Source organism: Typopeltis vanoorti, chromosome 2 (assembly GCF_054136105.1).
Source record: "Typopeltis vanoorti isolate ZY-2024b chromosome 2, IOZ_Tvanoo_1.0, whole genome shotgun sequence".
Lineage (NCBI taxonomy): Eukaryota > Metazoa > Arthropoda > Arachnida > Uropygi > Thelyphonidae > Typopeltis > Typopeltis vanoorti.
The window spans coordinates 60,720,002-60,732,742 of NC_143550.1; the positions used below are offsets into that span (position 1 = coordinate 60,720,002).

Below are 12,741 nucleotides of genomic sequence, written 5' to 3' on the forward strand. Positions count from 1 at the left end.
ATAAGTTGCCAAGAAGAAAAAAGCAGAATGAAATGCTACAATTATATGGTGCAAAGGAGACATTATTTCAAGCAACATGTGGCCTGTCTTTGAGTTGTAAGAGTTAGAATCAAAAGAGAATAGGAAGATGGTTTGATGTAAAATCAGGTGTGAAACAAGGGTTTACGCTATCCCAAATGTTATTCATCAACATGGATCAGATTATGAATGAAAGTGAAGATGTCTGGAATAATTACTAATCTCAGGTAGTAAGTATGTCACTCAAATTTGTCCCAGCATTTAATTAAAAAATATTTCAAGAATTCTTAACTGAATAGATGCTAGCCAAAATTGAAAATCAGCAATAAAAAGGAAACTAAAATAAAACTAGACAGGAATACTAAAAGCATCAGCTGCATCCTGAATGGAGAATTTATAGAATAAACAAAACATTTCTTTACTATTTAGGCATAAATATTCAGCTATTTTTAGTATTTATTTAAGGTATGTACACATGATTAAAAGACAATAAGATAAGATACACATATATGATAATATAAATAAAAAAAGTCAAACATCTACATTCAGGCAAATACAAACGAAATTTATGATACGCATCAGACAGAAGATTAATCATATTTTTAGTAAAGATGGCAAGATTAAATTTGGAAATTCACAACAGAATAAGCAAAGACAGGAAGATAAGGAGTCAAATTTATATCAAATAAAAGAGGAAATTAGCCAAACCACTAAAATAGCAGTATATGAGAGAGTGTTCAAAGAATTTTAATTTATGAATCTTGCATTTGGATTAGAAATAAACCAGCTGAAGAGACAGACAGACCACAGATATGAGAGTTCTGAAAAAAATTAGGTAAGTGAACAGAAGCATCAATGGCAGAATCATTAAAAAAAATAATGTTAGAAAGGAACATGACTGTTAGCACTATCATAATATCCTCTATACTCCTTCAGTGTATGTGTGTGTGGACATACAAATGAGGAATTTGATGTGATCCTCTGTTACCCACTGTGGCTGTCTAGTATATTTAGGTGACACGACATAAGTGAAGAATTGTTTCTTCCAGTGTTACAGTAATCAACATTTATTAATGTTACAATTATAGAGACTACCACTGTAACAGAACAATAATTTAACATGAACCAACATAATTATACAATGTTTCAACCTTCATATTAAGGTCATCATCAGGATACAAACAGAAACACACAACAAAGACAAGCTACATTACAGTCAGAGTATCATTAATTGCTTAAGTATCATTAATTTGGTCAAATGACAATCCTACTAAACTGATTCCTAGGTGAAAAAACTACATCAAATTGGCTACAGATTAATTTCATATCATCCTCTAATTAGAAACACTGCTAACAGCATTACTGGAAGCCCCTAATCAATATCTGAAATAAGGACCAAGGTTGTCAAGATTGCCTAGAACCCTAGAATAGGGGACTGCTAGAGACCTAGTCCTAACTTGTGACCTGTTTGAAAGAAGCCTGGCAGGTTGACCATATTCTTGAGACTATGCAGATTAGAATTTCACAGGCTTCTTTAAATTTGTACCCATACTAGGTTTTGGTATGACGTAACAAAAAGATGCCTTTCCAATAAGTCTGATCAGAAAGACCCAATTTTCTATAATTATTTCATCTGATACATCATTTGTATTCCTTTCTCCAGAGTGGAACTGAGCATACTGTTTCACCTCTATATGCAGAAAGGCACAAGTGTAGTGAATTTGGTATATCAAAGGCTGGGGGAGGGAGTGGAAGAAATCCTTAGAGTTTATTTTTGTTTTAAACCAAAAAAAACTTATAAAAGTAATTAATTAATCTCACACAACACTCATTAACTTATCAAAATCCAGTGGACAAAACTATACAAATAAAGTGTCACTTCATGGACATCAGACATAATTAAAAAGCTAGTATTGCATTAAGTATACCTTAAGAATTTATATACTTCCTAAAATCCATAAATATAATATGCCACTCTGCTTAAACTACCAAGTCAAAAGTATCAACAGCCATAATTATCACCTACTCAAGAAACTAGCATTGACTTTAAGAAAGTTGTTGGTCATTCCATCCCCTACATAAAAACACAAATAATTCCTAATTATTTTGGAATTTAGAAATTATTTAGTTTTGTCATATCTGCCCTTTTCAGAAACATCCCAATCAATGACAAATTTTTTGAGAACTTTAGCTTCTTTTACTGGAAAAATTTGTGCTCAATATCACAGTCTTCTTTTCTCATGTACTACATTCTGGTTACTTTGTGTGGCAAAATAATTTGTATCTACAAAAAAAAAGTTTTTAAAATCTAAAGTTTGGCATCTTATTCAGCAACCTGAAATTGACAAATGCACACAATTAACCAATGAAACTGAAAATCAGAACATACTTCCATCCTTCGCAGTTTACATTACTGCCTATACATTCATGGAGATTCTTACATCGCCCAACACAAAAACTCAGTCATTAACACCTTCAAAATCAGAGTAATAACAATTTTCCCCAATGAGCAAACTTTTAAGCATCAATTGCAAGTTATCAGCAATACTTCAACAGTGGCTACACCTTAACCAAATCAAATGCACTTGTAACTTTCCATATACATGTGAAATAGGGTGCAGAATTACAATCCAGAAAAAGGAACACAAATGGTATGGTATATTGATTTTAATAGTTATAAAAAAATCAGGCCTTTCTGATCATGATCCAGACATATAGAACTGATTGGAAAGGCACTTGTTCCTTACGTCATATCAAAACCTGGTGCAAATTTAAAGAAGCCTGTGAAATTCTAATCAACCGCCCTGACTAACCATTGTTTTAAAATTTTCAAGAATACGGATGGCACACATTCAAGCCCTATAACTTCTATTTCAAACAGATAATAAAAAAAATTAGAACTATAGTTCTCCAAGTAACCCCCTACGCCAAGATTCAAGGCAATACTTTAGAAGTTTATTTTAAATACTGATTAGACCACCACTAACGCTATTAACATTCACCAGTAATTTTAATCGGATGACAACCTGATCTCTAGCTATATATATATATATATATATATATATATATATATATAAAACAGACTATCATTGAATTCAAAACAAAGATAATATACTTGCATTTCTAGTTTGAATGCTGAACTCAACATCATCTCCTAAATTCAAACTTTTGAAATCTTTGCATTCACTAGAATGAAAGAAAATCTGAAAAAATTAAGGGGGAAAAAATGTATATACACATCAACAAGATTTTTTTTTTTAAAAAATACATCTGCAATTAATTAAATATTGGAATTCCAACAAAGCACTATCAAGTACAATATAATATAACAGCAAACTCATTGTGTTTAGGAGCACATTTATTTTTTGAACTCATCAGCTCAGATCCTATAGTTTATTGATTGAAACCTACAATCATGAAATGAGTATTAAAATTCAACATTAAGTTAGAAGTAGATTAATATATATATCATCACAGAGTTTGTCATTAGTGTCAACAGAATTGAGGATGTGATTAGACAGAGTGCTGACTCTAGTTCTGCCATATGTGATGTCTCTCTTATTCTTCTAGATATAACTTATTGAATTTTTCAGTCTGGCCAAAATAAGGCATGTTACAGTTGCACCAAACATGGTAAACGTTGGGATATTTTAAAGTTATGTTTTTGTTTAGTCATACTGAGTAAGGAATGGAGTTTGAGTAGAGGAGTGAAAGAAGCCTGAATGTTACATTTTTGAGAACTTCAGCTAATTAGGTGAAATGGAACTGATATATGGTAGCCTTTTTCATTATTTCTATCTTTAATATCGCGAGGTGGTGGATTACATAGTAGCTGTTTGTTTTGAATAACCATTCTGATGAAAGATTATAAGAAGAAACTGAAGTTCTTTCTTGATCTACTCTTCTTCACAGAGAAGGGAAGGAGCACATTTGCTAGCATACAATAATGCCAAGTTTATGAGGTGGACAGTGATGGGAACAATGGTGATGAAGATCAACAAAGACTTCAGTTTCTTCATATAACCTTTAAACCAGTAAAATGGTTATTCAAAACAAAGCTACTATTTAATCCACATGGATGTACATATGCAGTGACTTCCTTGAGACAGGAAATGATGGCTTCCTAGTTGTATTCTCAATGTTTTAAGTCAAGGCATTTCCAATACGTTGAGTCATATGACCTGTATATAAATGAGATGTTTCAGTTTGTTCTTCAAATTATAAGTATTCATATGAAATATGAATGTTTTGAAGTCACACCAATTCAACCTACATTTTTTTAAAAACACTCTTACACATGAGACCACTAGATCTGTAGCAAATTTATCAGGTTATTTTTTAAATATTCATCCCCTAAAGAACTACTTATATGTACTAAAACCATCTTGGTTTTAATACATTAAGTCAGGCGTTGCCAACAATATGCCTGCGGGCACCATGGCACCCGTCGACCAATTTGTGTGTGCCTGCCGCTGTTCAACCATGTACCGTATTGTTTGAAATAATCATGTGCACATCATGCAACAATTCATGGAATGCTATATGACACATGATGAGTATTAAACGCATACAATATAAAGTAGACGCGCATTCGAAGTTGTTCATTATCTGTTGCTAGTTATATGCGAATAATTTTAATGGTATCTTGTACTTAAATTTTTTAAATATTTTGATTTTTAATCCTAAAATGAGTGAATCAAGTAAAAGACAATTTTATAATTTTAACTGACTGGGAGAAAACATAGTTTCGTTAATTTTAAAGATAATTGTGTTTGTTTGTTGTGCAACAGTACTGTTGCAATTCCGAAAAAACAATGTTGAACGTCACTTCCGGACAGTTAAATCTGAAATAAGAACAAAAAAAAAAAAAAATCAACTAAAATCGAACCTGTCTGCCCAACAGTCGGTTTTTGCTAGACATGTGGTACATCTAAAAATGCCACCATTGCTTCTTTAAAAATTTCTCACATGCTCGCAAAGAAGAAAAAACCGTTCCAAGATGGAGAGTTGTTAAAAGAAGCATTTTTGACTGGTGCCGATTGTTTATTTGAGGGATTTTCTAACAAATGTGAGATTATGTCAGCAATACAAGTTTTACAATTGTCAAATAACACCATCAAAAGAAGAATACATGTAATTTCAATGGACATACAAACTCAGTTAAAAAGTGACTTGGAAACATGTAACTGGTTCTCTTTACAATTTGACGAGTCAACAGATGTATCAGACACAGCACAGTTAGCAGTTATGGTGAGAATGGTATTTAGTAACTTCACTGTAAAAGAAGATCTACTGAAAATATTACTCATGAAAGGACAAATAACGAGTGAATATATTTATAATACATTCAGAATATACGCCAAGTCGATAGATATGCCTTTGCACAAGCTGTCTGCGATAACTACTGATGGGGGCACCAGCAATGGTTGGCAATATCAAATGGATTTGTTGCACTCTGCAAGAAAGATCATTCATTTCCAAACTTTATGTCCTACCACTGTATTATCCACCAGGAAGCTTTGTGCAGTAAAATACTGCCCTTTGGATATGTTATGAAAGTTGTTACAAAAATAATCAACTCCATTTGAGCAGCCCCTTTGCAGCACGGACTTTTCAAGGCTCTATTGCAAGACATTGAAGATAAAGAAACTGATCTCATCCTGCATACTGAAGTACGTTGGCTCAGTAAAGGTAAAATCCTTACAAGATTTTTAAGCTTAATTGAAGAAATAAAAAAATACCTTCATGTCAAAAATGAAAATTTTGATGAACTAAATGACTTTTGCCGGCTATTGGATTTATGTTTTCTCACAGACATCATGGAAAAATTGAATTCTTTAAATTTGGAGTTGCAAGGAAAAGATAGACATGTCGCTAAAATGATAGACTCTATAAACTCATTTAAAGCAAAACTGGATTTCTGGATATCACATCTGCAGATGGGAACTCCCGTTCATTTCCCAAATATGAAAAAAATGGTAGGCGATAGTGAATTTAACTTGTCACCATTTGTTAAACATCTTCAAGTGCTTGAAGAACAGTTTGAAAAGAGATTTCAGGAATTTGCTATCATCGAGCCAATGATCTCCTTTTTTATCAATCATTTTACTTGCCAAGTAAATATAATGGAAATAGCTGTATGCATTGCAAAGCTTGTTCAAGTAAATGCTGAAGAACTGGAGCTAGAAATTTTGGATCTTCAGAATGACATTACGCTAAACTCCCATATAACAGATGAAAACTTCTTGAATCTAGTGGATAGAAAAAAGTTTCCATTCTTAAAAAGAGCAGCGTACAAGATAAAATCGTTTTTCGGTTCCACATACCTTTGCGAATCATTGTTTTCAACCATGAATATCATAAAATCAAAATACAGATCACGACTCACTGATGAGCATCTCGGTGATTGTTTAAGAACTGGAATATCATCATATTCTCCTAATAATGAAGCACTGGCCAATGAAATGCAATGCCAAAGATCACACTAACTTACGTGTGTGTGTGTGTGTGTGTGTGTATATTTAAATTTTTATATAATGTAAACTTTTAATAAAACATTTGATTATAATGTAAACTTTGCATGTATTCATTTAACAAAAGAATTCAAAAAATTTGCTTGAAAAAATAGATGGTGCCCGTCGCCCTACCGGTATTTTATAATGTGCACTAGGAAACAAAAAAGTTGGGAATCCCTGCATTCTTCTTCCAACTATTAGTTTTGCTAACTTTTTTTTTAAGAGACCATACATACTACTTTAAGATTAACTCTGATAACTTGTTTGAATGTAATAATGTCAAGTTCATTTTTCCAATTTTTTATTATGTTTTAGTCTCTACTGACTGCTAATTTTCTTCTATACTCTCATATTTATGGCAGGAGTCTTCAATGAGTCATTTCATTTTTAAACCATCTCTAAGATCCATATATTGCTGAGATGTAACCAAAAACTTCAGATATAAAGTTTTTAGTTACCAGATAACTTTTCATTTATCCAATCTGCCGAGTTCTATATGAAAGAATGTTTTCCTCTACAAATGTCTTTAAAACAGTAGTTAAGAGAATATGAATAAGTGTATATTTATGCTGATACTTTCCGCTGTAGAGAAAAGCAGTTTCCCCTCTGTAAATTCTGGAAAAGTCACTTATCCTGGCAAAGTGATGAGCATTTCGACTAACCTCATTTGTCACATGCCAGTACGGAGCTTTATGACAGCAGAGTAAAAGGCTCTCCAAGATCTCAAAACAAAATATCAATCATATATAATGAGGATATTAAATAACTATCATTTTAAAACCAATAATGAAACATAAGTTTCAAATTATACCAGAGAGTTTGAGAACATATCTTCAGCATAGGAGTTACCTTGGCTTGCACTCACAAGACAGAAACTCTGTCCAGGAGACCATATATTTGCCTTTCATTAATGCATCGATTAGCTTTCACACTACTGATTCTCATAAAGGGATCAGGCAAAAACCCTCTCCTTGATACCACAGCAGGCTCACATCAGAGAGTTATATTCTACATGTGAACTATGGGCAGGTGCATAAGTATATTTTGGTATTATATCAATATCTTAATTCTATACTTACCCAAACAAAGGAAAATTACTAATCCTACACGTATATTATTACCAAAAGATGAATGACATGAGTAAACCACTTGAAATGTACAGAGACCAACAATCTCATTAATAACATGCCCATGTAAAAAAGATAAGTCTAGACACACAGTGACTGACAGGACATATGCTGTATCCAAAATTCACTAAAGAACCATTCTGTCCCACAATGGGAAGTATCAACAGGCTGATGTACATGTATTCAACCAAACACCTAGCTACTACTTCACATTCTTGTGGAAGGAACTGAATTATCTAAGTTCCTCTGGACACTATCATTGTATGACAAATGCTGCTTTTGGCAAAATTACATCCATGAACAACTTTTTGGTTTTGCCTTACCATTCTTCAAAGTAATGATAATTTACTCACTTTCAAAAATACATACTTCGTTTTTTTTTTCTTCTTCTCAAAAGAATGATCTGAACTCACTTTCACTTGCCTCTGATAATACACAAACCATCAGAGGAGAACACATATTTATTCTTGTAATGACATTTACTTTACTGCTAGCCATTCATGGGGAAAACACAGCTTCCTTATATATATATATATATATATATCAAAAAAAAAAATCAGCTAACGCCTTTTTATTCCCGTATACAGGGAGAAGGAGAGGCCATTTAGCCCTATCTAACTTTTGGAGACTGAGTGGGCAGTTCAATCTCCACTGGTACCAATCAGAGATAGATGGCCCAAGGCTATCACTAATTAAGCGGTGCGCAGTGAAGAGACTCCTATATATATATATATACAGGGTGTTCGGGATAAATTTGACAGTTTCGTAAGGAAAAAGAAAATCTTCTTTGTATCTATTAAATTTAATGAATTGACAAAAAAAACATTACAGGCAGAGTTAATTCCAATACTATCAACAAGATTTACTCAAAATAACCACCATTAGCATCGATCACAGCTTCAATTCTGCTTCGGAACCTCGAACAAGCTGATGCTACAGTCTCCCTGGGAAGGGCCGCAAAAACTGTTTTAATTTTATCCATTAACTGGGCTTTTGTATTACTGGAAGTGCGATTGGTGTCTTTTTCAACTGCGCCCCATACAAAATAATCCATGGGGTTAAGGTCTGGGGAGTTTGGAGGCCAAACATTTGGACTGGTGAAGTCGTAGAAATTTTCAGACAACCATTTTTGACTTTTCCCAGAGGTGTGGCAAGGGGCCGAATCCTGCTGCCATACATACGGCCTACCATTGGCTACCCTTGTTATCCAGGGCTTGACTACAGTTAGCAACTCCACGAACAAAGCCCGAATTCCAATGCCAGGGTTCTTCAACACCTGTTCCTGCAGATTTGCGAGGAATTCTGCTGTACGAACGCAATCAGATCGTCTGCTAGGGATCTTTCTTCTTGCTACATCCTCGTAGTCACCATTGCAAGTCTCTAGTTCATGCCTGATTGTTTTTACTGTATTCAGGGAGCATTGGGCAGCAGTCGTAATATCCTTATTTTGATGGCGGGCACGAATCATCATGATACAAGTTATTCTCTTCCATGATTCAGGTGGGTTCCAGCTATCCATCCTTTCTGACATCTTGTATATGAATGAAGAAGGGTCCAAACTTTTAAATGAAGAGAAGTGTGTGTTAATACATGTAACTTACGGAAAAATATAATTAATTATAAATATGTCAAATTTATCCCGAACACCCTGTGTGTGTGTATATATATATATATATTTATTTCATTTATTTTTATTTTTTTTGCCGAGCACTACTTTTCTACAGCTAACTTTATACAAATTCCAAATCCACCCAAACTTGGAATATATTGTTCTTGTGTTTGGAGTAATGCACCAAAAATTTCCCTACAAATTCTTATACTCTCCAAGGAAAGGTTTAGCTGATCAATGATCCTTGTGACTCACTTTGAACACCCAACTGAGTTAAACTTAGTGTCTTTTCTACTATTAGATATTTCCATGGGAACCGTTTAAGTGAAATGACATCAATTATTCCTTAGGTGTCTATTAAACCTATTAAAAACTTGAGTGGCAGCTGTCCAACAGTTGTTAATCAGCCAACTGTAGCCCCACCAAATCTGATTCTTTTCACTTCTTTCTTTCCATCTACTACTATTCTCTAGAACAGCCTGCTTCACTACAAATTCCTCATAATACAACTTTGACTTTAAGAGAGGCTTTTCCCCTCTCTCAAGGTGTCAATGTACTGTAGATTCTAAAACCACTTGTGTATGAGAACAATATTTAAAATATGTTTTGGAGCCAACAGCTAGACACCTTAAAAATGTGAAGCTGAACCTATCAAAGAAGACCCTCCTCTCCCATGTTTGAATGCTGAACTACTTTGAGGATTCTTATGCATCAATCATAGCAAAGTATAAGAAGAAAAATACTCTTTCCTGATCATGAGCAGACAATATAAATAATCTTTTAATTAATTAAAATGGAGAGAAGTAGCTTAGTTGGAACCCTAAATTTATTATTAAAGATTGTAAACCAAATATTTCTATAGTGTAACATTAGTAATGTCAGACTAAGACGATGACAATCTGGTCTAACACTGTCTGACCATGGTATCCATGGTCAGACAGTGTTAGACCAAAAATTTTAGCTGCAATTCTTTAATAAATTTAGTTTCAATTACACTGTTCTTGCCCATTTTATAATTTGTTAAAATGATGTTATAGCAATAACAAAGTTTAAAATGTAAACAATACAGGATACATGGGTGCAGTTTCCTTGCTCTGCATAGAAGTCTCAACATACTGCAGATATATTTCTATTCATATTTCAACAATATGAATCCAGAGTAACATACAAATTTAACCTGATAAAAACTGGGGTATTCATACATACCATACCCCCCCCACACACACACAACAGTAAAAAAACACTCTTGTATTTATGAAAACAGATGTGGCTAAAACTTTTAATACTTTAGTGAAAGATTGGCCAGATACAAGAAATTAAATAAAAACATTGACATTATCAAATGAAGGAAAATCGGGTCTTTCATTTCATCCTTTAGATTAGTTTTAATTCAGCTGAAAAGGAGCTATCATTCTCTTCTGCTGTGACCAAATGAATGTTTGTTCAATGAAGAAGTTCCAGCAAAAACAAGCTATACAGGAAAAAATATGGATTGTTTACAACCCCCCCCCCCCATTGTCCATCTTAGGCCTAAAAGGCTCAATCCATAAACAGAATAAAATAAATAGATGCTAATAGCACAATACATACATGCCCCAGAGCAATATACACCCTTTCCAAGCCTAATCACACCTCATAGTATTGACTGTTTCTACAAACAGGAAAACTATCACTGCCAGAAAAGTATATATCAGTTCAAAGAAATGCCAACTTTGTCACTTAATGAGACACCAACTTGTTTACTGATACTGATCAGTAAACATGGGGTCATGAAATGACTGTTGCCACTTCATATCCCCAGTTCATGGTAGTGGATATGCAAGGCTCTGTGGGGCATATTTGACTGCAATGGTCTTTCACATTTCCTATGCAGTGCCTGCATACTGGTTGCCACAGAGGCTACTAGTTGTGTCATTCTGATTTCTGCACCAATTTTCTTTGTTTGTAGCTGATGATCCAGCTGTTGTCTTCATTTTGGAATTTTCCTTCAATTTGTTTTTGAAGTTGATGTCTTTGTTCTCTCTGGGCGAAAGTTAAGTCAAGTAGAGCATGTGTGCACGATTAGGGGCAAGTGCCTTTGAACTTGTTAATTACTGTTATTAGTTTAGATATGCTTGTTGACATGTTGCAAGTCCCTTTCACAAGGTGTGGAAAGTTCGTTCCATCCTTTCTTTATGGGTCTGAAATGATGGCACCTGATGACAAGTTGCATTCTCCTGCTAATTTTCTGATGTCATCTTTTAGAGATTCGCCAATTTCCATTGGAAAATTCAGAATAACGGCATTGAATTTGTTTTCAACTTTGAGTCATGTACCATTGATGCGATTAGGTTGCGGAGTTCATTAGCAATGTCGGGAAAGGGTGCACCCACATTGCAGTGCTAATCGTCAAGTAGTTCAAGCTTAGCTTCCAGCATTCGGATTTTGGAGGAAAAATTTCATTCGCAGTGTTAAGGTGCTGTTCAAGATTTTGAACTCTTTTACCTAAGGTCAGAAGCTGCTTTACAAAAGGGAGGCACAGCAAACAGAATATGAGTTGCTTGAGATCAATAAGTAGTTTGTGCGACAATTCTATTTTTGTGCAGGAACCATGTAGCCAGAGGCAACAGAAATCGTACAATATGCCCTTTTGTATTGGTAACATCAAATTATAGCTGTAGAACTTTATATTATCATTGGATCTGTCTGTGATCAATGACGCTGCACTGGTGAGACACAAGGTACTTTTCTGTCAATCACCTTTGTTGCTGCCATCTTTGTTTTGTATGGTAGGCATAATGGATGCTTGCATGTGGCTGATTTTTAAGTGAAGAGATAACTGACTTGATGCACCATAAGTACTTATGGGTTGTGCTGAAATCATCAGCTCCTTAGTACCTGCTGTTGTGATTTCCATTTATTGGTTTAATTTGGGTAAAAAGCACTTATAATAATGATAAAAGGTAGGAACACAAGTTTAGAGCAACTTATTCACAAGCACCATGTAATGTCATTTGAAACAGCCTCACTCACACGTCCTATCCCCAATAATATAAACTTCCAGCTGATCAAGAAACATCAGCTTCCTGCTTCCCCTCAACTTTCTCACACGGCATTGATGCACTACATATGTTGTACCTTTCACGTATGGAACCAAATTATATTTATCATACACATCCCAGCTAAAAAGTAGCTAGTCATAACTTCAATCTTATGTGAATGTAAGTATATCATCAAGTTTGTGTTTTGTATTTAGCTTTTTGTTTATTTTTCTATGACATCCTCTTGACAATGACAAGCAGTAAGGTATTAGTGAAACTGAAAGAACTTAATTATTAACATATTGTAGACAAGGGATAAGTTATCACACAATCTGTAGCAAGTTATTTTTCACTTTTGTCCATTCATTACATGACACTACACAATCTTAAGTAACAGTCTCATGTACATGCAATGCAAATCTCAGAGCCTCCGTAGCTCAGTCGATATAGAT

General features: G+C 34.2%; 1 protein-coding gene across 4 annotated transcripts in view; it reads right to left on the reverse strand.

The window, feature by feature from the left end:
• Positions 1-12,741, reverse strand: part of Unr (cold shock domain-containing Unr) — a 281,401-nt gene that overhangs the window by 169,649 nt on the left and 99,011 nt on the right. For all 4 annotated transcript variants that reach the window (XM_090411509.1, XM_090411484.1, XM_090411490.1 and 1 more), the window contains exon 7: positions 3,138-3,221. In XM_090411509.1, the coding sequence (XP_090267635.1) occupies positions 3,138-3,221 (84 nt within the window). The remainder of the gene's footprint in view (positions 1-3,137; positions 3,222-12,741) is intronic.